Raw genomic sequence first — 13,372 nt, 5'->3', positions numbered from 1 at the left:
ATCAGTATGGACTGGCCAATGCATTAAGGAGATACAAATATTTATTGTATCTGGCATGTATATACCTTGCAATGCCTGCTATTAAAGTGCCACAAGAACGCCTGTTTTCACTTTCAGGTAACACTGTAAAGGGGCAACGTTAACTCTTGCAAATGTAAACAAACCTGTTTGCCTTAATGATTGGCTGAACAAAGAGGACTGAATGGATTTGAAAGCTTAAAGTTTGACACTGTTCTGTTTTTGAGTGCAGTTAGGTAACAATCTGCATGTGTAAGTTGCACTCTTATGGTAAAGAGATCACACTACAGTACTTGTAGGAGGTAAACAGAAATGTGAGTTAACTGCAATTAATCCACAGCCCAAGTGATAAAACTACATCTGTCCTAGTCTTCAAGAGGCTGGATGGCCAAGGCCTAAAATACTTAACTAATAGCCTGATGCTCAGGTATTACTGACAGTGCCACTCCTTGGGAGTCAGGCCAGGCAGGAGGGAGCTGTCATTCACACAGTAAAATTCAATTGTGCTGGAGAGAAAAGAAACTCTCAGGAGCCTGTCACAGGTCTTGGAGCAAACTTCAAGGATTCAAGAACCACTTTACGCATCTTTACTTCCTGTTCCAAATGCAAGGTGAACTTTTTTTTTTAAGCTTTGCCTTCAGTATGTACACATGCATGTAGCAGAGCAGACATCACACCAACAAACCAAAAATGTACTGGAAAGAAAAGGGAGAACCACACGACATTACTCACCTCACACACCTCTGGAAGGTAATCAGACACTATGCTGAAAAGGGCCCATGTATGAACCAGATTTAAACTTAGTATTTTAAATTTTAGGGTACAGCTAGACAAGTTTTTGTCGGAAAAAGGTACGCAAAATGCGCTCCGCGTTTTGCATACCTTTTTCTGATTCTTTTGTCGGAAGAGGCTTTTCCGACATTTGGCCCAGCTAGACTGCACCAAATGTCAGAAAAATACCTCTCTTTTGAAAGTCCCTTTCTTCCTTGTAGAACGAGGAATACAGCAGTTTCCAAAGAAGCACGTTTGCTCTTCTGGGAAGGGAAAAAAAAAAGGCAGAAGAGCAAACACGTTCCCTGGATGTGGTGGAGTTTTTTCGGAACCCCACCCCCCAGTCTAGCTGTACCCTTGGTGGACACGTGACATTTGTGGATTATTATAGCTAGCAGTGCAGCTCTCCGAGTGCCTTACCAAGGCTGCTTCATATTAAAAAAAAATTACATCACCAACAAATACTAGCTGCCCATTAATTTTCCCACATTGCAAGCTCTAACGGGGTAAGGCCCAGAATGGGAGGCTGCAAGGTCATTTGTGGCATTCTAATATCACATCTGGGGTGGCAAACTATATGGGCCCATGGTGTCCAGGCAATAGGAATACAGGCAGTCCCCGACTTACGCGGATCCGACTTACGTCGGATCCGCACTTACGAACGGAGCTTTCTCGCCCCGGAAGTCGGGGCGAGAAAGCCCCGTTTGTAAGCTGCTCCGGTGCCCCTGGTCTGCTGGAGACCGTCTCCAGCAGACCAGGGGCACCGGGCGGGTTCCCGCGCTTCTGAGGCTTTGCCAGAGCAAAGCCTCGGAAGCGCGGGAACCGCTGCTGCTGCCACTTGGGTGCCGGTGCCTGTGGTCTGCTGGGGACCGTCCCCAGCAGACCACAGGCACCGGGACCCAAGCGGCAGCAGCGGGCAGGTTCCCGCGCTTCTGAGGCTTTGCCAGAGCAAAGCCTCAGAAGCGTGGGAACCCCCGCTGCTGCCGCATGAGACCCGGTGCCTGTGGTCTGCTGCGGACGGTCCCCAGCAGACCACAGGCACCCGGTCTGAAGCCGCAGCCGCGGGGGGGTCCCGCGCCTCTGAGGCTTTGCCAGAGCAAAGCCTCAGAGGCGCGGGACCCCCCCGCGGCTGCGGCTTCAGTCCGGGTGCCTGTGATCTGCTGGGGACCGTCCCCAGCAGACCACAGGCATCCAGACTGGAGCGGCAGCAGCGGCGGTTCCCCGCGCCTCTGAGGCTTTGCTCTGGCAAAGCCTCAGAGGCGCGGGACCCCCCGCGGCTGCGGCTTCAGTCCGGGTGCCTGTGGTCTGCTGGGGACAGTCCCCAGCAGACCACAGGCACCCTGACTGAAGCCGCAGCCGCGGGGGTCCCGCGCCTCAGAGGCTTTGCCAGAGCAAAGCCTCAGAGGCGCGGCACCCCGCTGCCGCTGCGGCTCTGCTCCCCGTGTCCCTGGTCTGCTGGGGGGGGGGGGGGGCGGGCGCAGCTAGTGTGCTCCCCCCCCCCCCCCCAGCAGACCAGGCTTTTGTTTTGGACTCTGGGGCAGAGCAGCTGGGGCGCTGCCGATTGGTCCTGCAGCGCCCGTGGGCACTACTGGACCAACCCGGCAGCACCCCAGCTGCTCTGCCCCAGGTCCTGATTCAGCCGCTGCTCGTCAGTTTCAGCAGCGGCTGAATCAGGACGTCTGGGGCAGAGCAGATGGGGTGCTGCTGGGTTGGTCCAGTAGCACCCCAGCTGCTCTGCCCCAGGCGTCCCCAAGTCAGCTTCTGCTGAAACTGACCAGCGCTGACTACAGGAAACCCCAGGCAGAGTTGCTCTGCCCCGGGCTTCCTGGAATCAGCTGCTGATCAGTTTCAGCAGCAGCTGACTTGGGGACGCCTGGGGTTCTTAAGTTGATTCTGTATGTAAGTCAGAACTGGCGGTCAGTTTCAGCAGTGTCTGAATCTGGACGCCAGTTCCGACTTACATACAGATTCAACTTAAGAACAAACCTACAGTCCCTATCTTGTACGTAACCCGGGGACTGCCTGTATTCTTGACTCCGAGGCCCCACTCCAGCAAAGACCAGGGCCAGCTCTCTCCCCCAGCCTTGCCAGCCTCCCCCCTGCCCCACATCTCCTCCACGTGTCCCACCTGTGGCCCCCAGGAAATTTAAACAGCCTAAGGTCCCCCCACCACCACTAGCAGCACAGCAGGGCTTCTGCAGCAGGTGTGTGCCTCTGCATGCTGCCCCCACCCCAAGGGTACATCTAGATTACATCCCTTTTCTCGAAAAAGGGATGTAAATTAGACACTTCGAAATTGCAAATGAATCCAGGATTCAAATTTCCCATGCTTCATTTGCATAATGGCGGTCACGGTTTTTTCGAAAAGGGGCTTTTCGAAAGAAAAACAGCTGTTTAGATGAGGATTGTTCGAAAATAAAACCCTTTTTTGAAAGATCCTGTACTCCTGAAAAAGTGAGGGGTTTTATTTCCAAACGATCCCCGTCTAAACAGCCGTTTTTCTTTCAAAAAGCCCCTTTTCGAAAAAACCCCAGGGCCACCATTATGCAAATGGAGCATGGGAAATGTAAATCCTGGCTTCTTTTGCAATTTTGAAGTGTCTCATTTACATACCTTTTTCAAGAAAAGGGATGTAAATCTAGAGGTACCCGGAGTGCCCCTGTAGCCCACGGGAAACTGTGTGTGTGTTTGGGGGGAGGGGGTTCATGCAGCCAGCTGTGCTCAGAGACAAACCTCCTCCACTAGGAGCCATTGACAGAGGAGGGTACCACACGTGACAGTCCACACCCTCTCATTTCAGTGCGTGAAATAAATTTTATTCTGCACACTGAGTGCACCACCAGTAGCACCGCCTCACTTTGCTCATCAGCTGGGCGGCATCTGAATCTCTTCTTGGGTGGCTGCCCAATCGCCCAGCTTACAGGGAGCTTGGGAGGGGGGGGGTGCTTTGGACGTGGGAGGGGTGTGCCGAGAACCACCACCACTTCCACAAACCGGCCACCCCGGCCGCACCTGCGAGAGCCCCTTGGGGCGACCCTCCCCCGCGCCATGCCGGCCCAGGTGCAAAGCCTGCACAAAGGCAACGCACGTGCGCCCCCGGGGCGCTTGCACAAAGGCAGCGCCAGGGCCCGAGGCACGTCCGGGGAAGGGGCCAGCCCGGCCGCGCACCCCCGGGGAGGCCGCCAGCTGCGCGCACAACGCCCCACGCCCGCTGCCCTGGGAGCATGCACAGGCCGGCGGCCCCACGCACGAGCCCGTCGCAGCAGCTGCAGCAGGAGGGGCGCGCGCTCCTCTGGCGCGCGGACGGGGCCGGCTGCGGCCCCGGGGCGCGCGCCGCCGCCCGCTCCCTCGCCGCGCAGGCGCGCTCGGCCAGGCCGGCACCTATTTCACAGCCCGCTCGGCTCCGCCGCCCCCGCTAAATAAGTCCCAGCCGGGCGGCCTTGCTCCCGCGTGCGCCTGCGCGGGGGGCAGAGCGGCGCGCGCCGGAGCCCGGCTCCCCCCTTCTCCCACCCGCCGCCTAACAAGGAGCCGGAGCCTGCGCGGGGCGGCGGGAGCCCGAGCCTGAGGTAAGAGCCGGGCCCGGCGCCGCCGTGGGGCCTCCGCACGCACCGTCCGGCCAGCGGGTCCCTGCGGAGCGTCAGGACGTTACGGCAGCGGCAGGGAGACGGCGGCAGCGCCCGGCCGCCCGCCCCGCTCCCCCCCCGCCCGGCGCTGCCAGCGTGAGCGCGCCCCCGCCCCCCCGCGCGGCGTTGCCAGCGTGAGCGCGCCCCCGCCTTCCTCCCCTCCCCCCGCCTATGCTGGGACTGCGGGGCCGCAGCGCGCGGGCGGGGAAGCCGCGCGCCCCCTCGCGAGGGGAGGGGGAGGAAAGCACGCGCCGTCTGTGGGATTGTTCCACTCCCCCCCCCCCCCCGTGGGGATGCGCGCGGGGCCGGCCCGCGAGCTGCTCCCCGGGCTCCGCCAGCAGCAGCGCGCGCGCGTCTCCGCGTGCACGGGACCCCTGGCGTGGAGCAGCTGCTGCGCCTCCCTTGCCGCCAGATATACCCCTCCCCCCCCCCGCTCCGGGGAGTGACTGCGGCGTTGGCCCCACCCTGCCTCGAGGGGTGCGCTCCCCTGCCCGCGCGTCCCTCCTCCCCTAGGCATGGCACCCCTGCGAGCAGGGCATGAACGGTCCACACCCCAGCCCGCCTCTGAATAGTGCATGCAGCGTGTATGCAGCCTTCTCTCGGCAGTGCCTGCCGTGCTCCTCTCCCCCTTTCCTTTACAATACACTCTTGCTGGGGGCTGCCTGCAATGCGTTCTTAAGCTGCAATACACCCTCTCTAGGTGTTCTGTGCAGTATTTGCACCCTCCGCCTTTTACATTTTTTCCTCTGGGCATTATATGAAATGCACCCCATAACCTTTTCTTGCAACCAATGTGCTTTGCATGCACTCTGCATTTTACTTGCAAACACGCTCAGGCCCTGAATGAATGCAATGTGCGGTGAAGTGTACACCACCTTGTAGCCAAAAATGCCTCAGACATTCTGGGGGAGCCCTTTTCCTTCTTTAGTCTGCTAGCATTCCTGTCCTCTTCCTTCCCATTCACCTCTGTTCCAAGATCTGCCCTGTGTAAGCAATATGTTCAGTTTGTGCATCCTACTTCAAGTGTACCCCTAATCATTAATGATATTTGTGCAAAAAACCAGAACTATGAAGTTACTGCTGGCTCCCTGAGTTCTCTGTTGTGCAGTCAACCTAGCATCACTCTAAGCTCTGTCTACATTGGTGTGATCTTGCGCAAAAGCAACTGCTTTTGCGCAAAACTTGCTGCCTGTCTACACTGGCCACGAGCTCTTGTGCAAGAACACTGACGTTCTAATGTGTGAAATCAGTGCTTCTTGCACAAGAACTATGATGCTCCTGCTCAGGAATAAGCCCTCTTGCGCAACTGTTCTTGTGCAAGAGGCCAGTGTAGACAGACAACATGAATTTCTTGCACAAGAAAGCCCTATGGTTAAAATGGCCATCAGAGCGTTCTTGCTCAAGAGAGCGTCTACACTGGCATGGATGCTCTTGCGCAAAAGCACATCTCTTGTGCAAAGGCACATGCAGGTGTAGATGCTTTCTTGCGCAAATACTTTTAACGCAAGAACTCTTGCATTAAAGAGTATTTACGCAAGATGGTGCCAATGTAGACGTAGCCATAGGCAATTCTTTCTGGCTGCTGTGATACTTAACTCTGCCACAGAGCGAAATATCTGTCGTGTCATGAAAAGAACAAATACATATTTAAAAATTTAAATGAATTTGATTTGGTAGTAAATTTAACCTAACATTACGTGTTTCCAAACATTTTACAATTTAGGACTGGATACTCTTCAAAAATGTGTTGGGGTTGGAACCCTTTAGCAGTTCTAGATTAAGCAATTCTGTGCTTGTTTCCAGAGAGTGCAATTTGTGGGGGAGGTGTTCTACCTCTCCTTTTGGCTTTGGAGTCAGGTCCAAAGAATTTTAATCTTTCTGCATATTAGATCTTCTTTGTCCTTTTTTTCCATCCATGTGGTCAGGTGGAAAGCTGCAGTAGTAGTTGATTTAACTTCTCCTTTGCCTACTTTCTTGGCTGGTAGTGTGAAGAGAGAAGGGATGGGTTCGGAAGTTGAAGGGGTCCAGTGGCAATAGTGGGAACAATCTTTTTGTCAGCTGCACTTCAGCGCCAGACAGAGCAAGCAGACCACTCAACAGCATGATTCCCCTGCTCTGACAAGTTGGGTCAGAGCTGAACAGACCTGGGGGGGCATGGACCTTGCATGATTCTCAACGGGGAAGATTCTATGCAGCTGTTGGAAATGCAGTAGGGTTGCTCTTTTTCCAAAAGAGTCCAAGACAAACTACGAGGGTTTTGTGGGGTGTTTTTTGAATGGTTGCAGGAAGGGAAGGAATGATAAGGAGTACCTGTATCCTAATCCCATGTCATTGTATTCTGGAAGACAAAAGGATGGGGAGGAGTGAAAAGTCATCTCCACCCCCTCTCATCAGCTAGGATGAGAAGCCTTGACTTTGTTATAATTGTATTGTGCATGGTGGCCAATGTTTGAACTTTTGTCCTTAAGGGAAATGTTAAAAATTAAGACACGGCAGTTGATGTTGAACTGTGTGCATTGGAGTGGATTCTAGATAATATCTGTAATTATTCCCTTTTTTGTACAAAAATCCTAGGTGGTTTGTTATAAATTACAGAAACAATAAACAACCAGCAGAACAAAATCTCTCCTATTGTTATGTCCAGAGCTAACCCCAATACATTTGTTCATAGTTGTGTTTAACCCTAAGGCTACACTAGAATTTGCAACTATATTTAACAGATGGTTTAAAATGCTATTAAAAATCCTGGTGTAGAGAAATCCTCAAAGGAGCAGACTGGGAACCAGCAGAGGAGATAAATTAAAGCAAAGAGCAGTCAGATACCTCTGCCGCTGGCACATCAGCAACTTCTTGTAAATGGGCATCTTTTGAGCCCTAGCCAGTTGCTGTGAGGCCATCTGAAATCATGCCAGTGGTGCCCATTCCTGTGTGGTGCATGCATTCTTTAGATCAGTGGTCCCCAACCTTTTGTTGCTTCCGGGCGTTCAGGGGTGGGGCCGCTCACGTGCCGCACTTTCGGGGGTGGGGCCACGCATGCGCCGCATGTCCAGGGGCGGGGCTGCCCCCGCGCCTGGGACCGGCACTGCGCATGTGCCGCATGCCTGGGGCAGGGGCCGCCCACACGCCCTGCACCCGGGGCGGCATCACGCAGGGCCGGCACCACACATGTGCTGCACACTGTGGGCGGGGCCAGCCCAGATGTTTCAGCGGGCGCACATAAATGCCCCGGTGGGTGCCATGGCGCCCGCGGGCACCGCATTGGGGACCACTGCTTTAGATTGTAGGTGGAGATGAACATGTGGAAGGGGCTCTCTTCCAGTTATATTTTGGAGGTATTTTATGAACACATCTTTCCATGTCAGAACTTTTGACAAATGCATTGGGAATATCCGGCCCTCAAGCATAAGTAACCTTTATAGAGGTGGTTGAAGTGTGCAGAAGGTTGACATAACAGCTTTCAGGTACCTAAAAGGGTCGAAGTAGAAAAACTCTTAAACTATGATGATAGGACAAGAAGAAATGGACTTAAATAATTGCAGCATGGGAGGTTTAGGTTGGACTAGAAATGTAAAGTTCTGTTTAACCAGTTAACCGCTTAAACAGGGATGGGAAGGTTGCTCCAGGCTGGCTGGAGAGCTCTCCCACTTGCAGTGTGGTGGGCTGCTCTGGCCTGGCAGGGCTGCCAGTTAACTGTAACCTGTAAACATGACCCGGTAAGGATGATGCTTACTGGTTAACCATTCTCCTTTCTAGATTGGACATGAGGAAGAACTTCCTAACTGGCAGTGTGGTTAAACACTGGAATAAATTGCCTAAGGAAGTTGTGGAGTCTCTATTATCGGAGATACTTCAGAGCAGGTTAGACAAACATCTCTCAAGCATGATCTAGATGAGGGATGGGCAATAATTTTTGATTGGGGGGGCCCACTCCCAAGATTTTGGGAAGTGGTTGAGGGCCGCATTCTTTCATGGTATTAATGGAGGAGGTCTGGGATGGAGGTTGAGTGCAGAAAGGAGCTTGGGGTAAAGGATTAGGGTGCAGGAGGGAGAATCGGGTCTGGGAGGGAGTTTGGGTGAAGGAGGTAGTTGTGACCTAGGGCAGGGAACTGGGGTGCAGAGTTTTGGGATGTGACCTAGGATAGGAGGGGATTGTGATTTTGGGCAGGAGTTTGGGATGCCAGATCTGGGAGGGGTACGGGTGCATGTGGAGTAGCAGGGTAGAAGTGTGGGGCAGAGGGTTGTGGAGGGGAGGGGCTGAGGTGCCAGAGGCAGGTTCTCGCCAGGAGACTTGCCTGCCTGCAGAGCTAAAGACTTGCAGAGCTTAAAATGTTTCTGCCTGCTTGGCCATGTGCTTGAGTGAATGAACAGGAGGTTCCTGCTTTGTGGCTGCCTGTTATTTAAACAGGCAGCTCCCATTGGCCAGTGTCTGTCCAGGAACTGGCCAATGGGATTGTGCTGGGGGTGGGTGCAGCATCTGAATCTCCCCCCTCCCTTCCAGACTCAAGGAGAAAGCGCCCATCAGCTGTGTTTCTGTTGGACAATCAGGGGAGCCTGCCTGGGGCTCCCCACTGCCTCCTGGTATGGCAGGCCAGATCTAGCCCACGGGCCATATTTTGCCCAGGCTTGATCTAGATGGTGCTTGGTTCTGGACTTGACCTTGCGAGGTCCCTTCCAGTTCTAGTATTCTGTGATTTCCCCCTTCTTGCCCCTTCCCCCTCCAACTTCTAATCAGGGGCCTTTGTATTCCTGAATACAGGCAGTCCCCGGGTTATGTACAAGATAGGGACTGTAGGTTTGTTCTTAAGTTGAATCTGTATGTAAGTCGGAACTGGCGTCCAGATTCAGCCGCTGCTGAAACTGACCGCCAGTTCTGACTTACATACAGAATCAACTTAAGAACCCCAAGCGTCCCCAAGTCAGCTGCTGCTGAAACTGATCAGCAGCTGATTCCAGGAAGCCCGGGACAGAGCAACTCTGCCTCGGGCTTCCTGTAGTCAGCGCTGGTTAGTTTCAGCAGCAGCTGACTTGGGGACACCTGGGGCAGAGCAGCTGGGGTGCTGCTGGGTTGCTCCAGTAGCGCCGCTCCTTGGCACTACTGGACCAACCCAGCAGCACCCCATCTGCTCTGCCCCAGGCGTCCTGATTCAGCCGCTGCTGAAACTGACCAGCAGCGGCTGAATCAGGACCAGAGCAGCTGGGGTGCTGTTGGGTTGGACCAGTAGCGCCCAGAGCGGCGCTGCGGGACCAACCGGCAGCACCTCAGCTGCTCTGCCACAGGCATCTGGAGAAAAGCCTAGTCTGCTGGGGGGGGGGGGGGGCGTACTAGCTGTGCCCCCCCCACCCCAGCAGACTAGGAAGACACGGGCGGCGGACCGAGACGCACCGCGGTCCCGCCGCCTGGGTCCTCCGCGGCTTTGCTCCCAGTCTCCCTGGTCTGCTGGAGACCAGCAGACCAGGGAGACGGGGAGCAAAGCCTCTGAGGACGCTGGCAGCGGGACAGCCGCAGGGCGTCTGGGCTGTCCCGCTGCTGGCTTCCCCCGCGGCTTTGCAAAGCCGCGGGGAAGCTGGCAGCAGAGCAGCCCAGGAGCGCCTGGGGTGCCCCGCTGCCCGAGCCCCCCCGCCGCTTTGCAAAGCCTCGGGGAAGCCGGCAGCGGAGCAGCCCAGGCGCGCCTGGGGTGCCCCGCTGCCCGAGCCCCCCCCCCCGCTTTGCAAAGCCTCGGGGAAGCCGGCAGCGGAGCAGCCCAGGCGCGCCTGGGGTGCCCCGCTGCCCGAGCCCCCCCCCCCGCTTTGCAAAGCCTCGGGGAAGCCAGCAGCGGAGCACCCCAGGCGCGCCTGGGCTGCCTCGTTGCCCGAGCCCCCCCGCAGCTTTGCAAAGCCGCGGGGAAGCCGGCAGCGGAGCCGCGCGGGGGGGGGGGCTCGGGCAGCAGGGCTGCCCCGCTGCCCGAGCCCCTCCGCGGCTTTGCTCTGCGTCTTCCTGGTCTGCAGACCAGGGAGATGCAGAGAAAGCCCCAGAGTACACAGGCGGCAGGACCGCGAGGTCCCGCAGTCCGTGTACTCTGGGGCAGCCCCGTTCGTAACTGCGGATCCGACACAAGTCGGATCCGCGTAAGTAAGGGACTGCCTGTACTAGTTAGTCCTGCCAAAGTGCTTGGATTTCTGTCTCTGTCTCTCTGATACAAGGTTTCTTGGAGCAGAGAAGCATAGGGACCAGAACTGGCTAGGAAAAAATTCCTTCCTGTCACATTTTAATTGGGAAACCCTGGGGAGGTTGCAACTTGGGAGCCTGGCAGAGGACCTGGGAATCCTCTTGATGGGCATCAAGGGAGCCGGGCAGCCCAAGAAACATTTTGGTTCCACTGGAAATTTTTTTGATGAGCTCTGATGATCTTGATGGCTGCTTTGATTTAGTCCCTGTGATTTACTGTTGTACCTGGCATTGGCTTCTTTACATCTGAATTTCATGTTCCATCATGAGCAATTTGTTTATTATATAGCATCCAACGTGTACAAGGCATTTTACAGATGTAAAGTTAGACCTAGTCCTTGGCACAAAGAGCTTACACTTTGACCAATGAAAGAAATGAGAGAAAGGGCTGTATCATGAAGTGAATATTAACTATAGCTAATGTATATAAATCCACTCCCCTCTTTTGCTTTGTCTGGCTGCCCTGTCCTTGCTTCTAACTTATTGCTGCCTAAAGTTCAAATGTTGTTTCTCTTGGCCTTCCATCTACTTTGCCCTTTTCACCAAACGTGTCTGTTTTAAATAATAAGCACCCTTCTCTCACCCTCTTCCCTCCCCCAATCATTTAAGCCTTGGTTATTTCAAGAGTGCAGTAGTCTGGCACTCTGGGAGGAGTCTTGTGGGGTGGAAAGAGAGACCTTTGCATGCCATTAATTGCACGGTTACCATCACTATACATTTTAAGTGGATGAAATACAGACTTGTTTTCAAGAAAACTGCATGATTATTTCATCATGGTCCATGTTGCAGTTGTTGGCACAAAATCTGCAAAAATATAAGCTTAATTATGTTTAGATTTTTGTTACTGTTGGTGTAGACATTTGCTGATGTCTTAAGAGGAAATGATTTTTCTCTCCTGCTTCCTCACTGTTTGCCTCTTAAAAGTACCACGTAAGTTGGCATGATTGGCAGTCTTCACTCAATAAATACCCTGTTGTTGGTCCTACTGTGGAGGTACCCTGGAAAGCAAAGGAGAGCATTTTCCTAGCAATTCCTTGTCCTCTTTTGGCTCTGGCTGTTGTTGTGAACACCTCTCTTTCATTAATACTTAAATCAGCGCCCAAATTCTTGGGGGTGCACTTCTTTAAGGTTGAAAAATGGGGCAAGTTGAGTCTAGAAAAGAGAATGAAGGGTGACAGCAGTCTTTAAATATGTGAAACGTTATGTAGAGGATGGTGATCAGTCCTTCTCTATGTCCATCAAAGGATGGACAAGAAATGAGCAGCTGAGTTTGCAGCAAGAGAAACTTAGATTAGTTATTAGGGAAAAACTGGATTACCTGGTTGTGGGATCTCTGTCACTTTGAGGTTTTTAAGTTTGAATTAGACAGATGTGTTTAAAGTTGAAAATAATATACATTATTTTATCATTTGGTTGTTGTAACATTAATTATTTTTAAAAAGTTTGGCAATACTTTTGCACTTAAAGAGCTAGATAAAAGAGCCTGAGCTCTGGAATGCACATGGACAAGCACTTGAAAAAACAATCAGTGGTGCGTGCATGCGCATGCAGGAAAGCTGACATTTTTTAACTTAACAGCATCCTTTGGGTCAGTCTGGGTGCCAGTTGGAGAGGTGTCATTATGGTGTCTAATATATAGCCCTGCTGACCCACCAACTCCCCAGTCCTTCCTTATAACCTGGTGATGGCAGCTGGAACCTCTTGCTCTACCAAGTGTCATTAGTAGTATCCTGTTTGTCTGTTAATAGTTTACTCAGCTGTTAGTTATAGTTGGGTTAGCAGTTAGGGGGTACCTCCCCTCTCCCCATACCAGGTTGTGTTTCAGTCCCCGGGGTTTAAAGCTTGCCAAGCTTATGCCAAAGAGTGACTGAGTGCTTCAAGTGTCTGTGTGAGAGACACCAGAAAGAAAACTGCCGTATTTGTAAAAGTTTTCACCCGCGGACACTTGGAGATTGTGAGAAGAGGCTCAGGATCATTCTTATGGGGGCTCTTTGCTCCCAATCTGACCCAAAGTCAGCAGCCCTTACATGCAGTACCTTTCTGAGTACAAAGTGCACCAGTGCCGACAGCATGTGATTTGGTGCCTATCAGGGAGCTGTAACGGCATGGTGGTGATTTTAAAGGGGGCAGGCACAAATCCCTGTCTCTGGTTCCCCAGAAGAAGCAGAGACATGAGAGAAGCCATTCCTCCAGTGTTCAAAAAAACAATCCTCCACAGGGAGGCAGCAGCCCCCTCAGCAGGTGCAGAGCAAGGTGGCTCCTGTGGGTGTGTTGACTCCAGCCCCACAAGAGGTTCAGTCAAGTCCAACCCAGCACCACTCGCAGACCAACATGGGCTGGGAAATTCAGCTTCCCTCCACTATGGAGACCGTTGAAGCAGCCTGGAAGCTGATTCATATGACAGTGCCGGGTTCTTTGAGAAGTCGAGGCACCTGTGGTTGCTAGACAGCTGGGTCCATCTTACGGCAAGCCCTTCTTCCTGTTGTATTGATCTCCATCTCTGACATGGGTTTCACCAACACCAGTCAGTCACGAAACCAGGATTTACCGGTCTTTGGGGTCCCATTATTCGGCACTACACAGTAGGGATGTGAAAGCTTAACCAGTTAACTGGTAAGCATCACCCTTAATGGGTGATGCTTACAGGTTCTGGTTAACCCGTGGGGGCTGGAGGGCAAGGAGGTTTTTGGAGCTCTGGGTCCTGACCTTCTTACATCCTATATGACATTCTTAAGGACAAGATGCAGCCAAGCCC

General features: G+C 53.4%; 1 protein-coding gene across 9 annotated transcripts in view; it reads left to right on the top strand.

The window, feature by feature from the left end:
* Positions 1-4,174: 4,174 nt before the first annotated feature.
* GMEB2 (glucocorticoid modulatory element binding protein 2) overlaps positions 4,175-13,372 on the top strand; it is a 52,107-nt gene continuing 42,909 nt past the window's right edge. For 2 of the 9 annotated variants that reach the window (XM_075900941.1, XM_075900940.1), the window contains exon 1: positions 4,183-4,355. Coding sequence is in view for 2 of the 9 variants with exons in the window: in XM_075900936.1 (XP_075757051.1) it covers positions 8,173-8,270 (98 nt within the window). In the remaining 7 variants the exon portion in view is untranslated. Of the gene's footprint in view, positions 4,356-8,165; positions 8,271-13,372 lie in introns of those variants that run through there. The other 7 variants (XM_075900936.1, XM_075900937.1, XM_075900934.1 and 4 more) reach the window with 7 other exon arrangements.

The sequence above is a fragment of the Pelodiscus sinensis genome, chromosome 18 (genome assembly GCF_049634645.1).
Source record: "Pelodiscus sinensis isolate JC-2024 chromosome 18, ASM4963464v1, whole genome shotgun sequence".
In the NCBI taxonomy this organism is placed as follows: domain Eukaryota; kingdom Metazoa; phylum Chordata; order Testudines; family Trionychidae; genus Pelodiscus; species Pelodiscus sinensis.
Note: the sequence above shows the minus strand (reverse complement) of the source record. Positions and strands in the feature narration are given on the sequence as shown.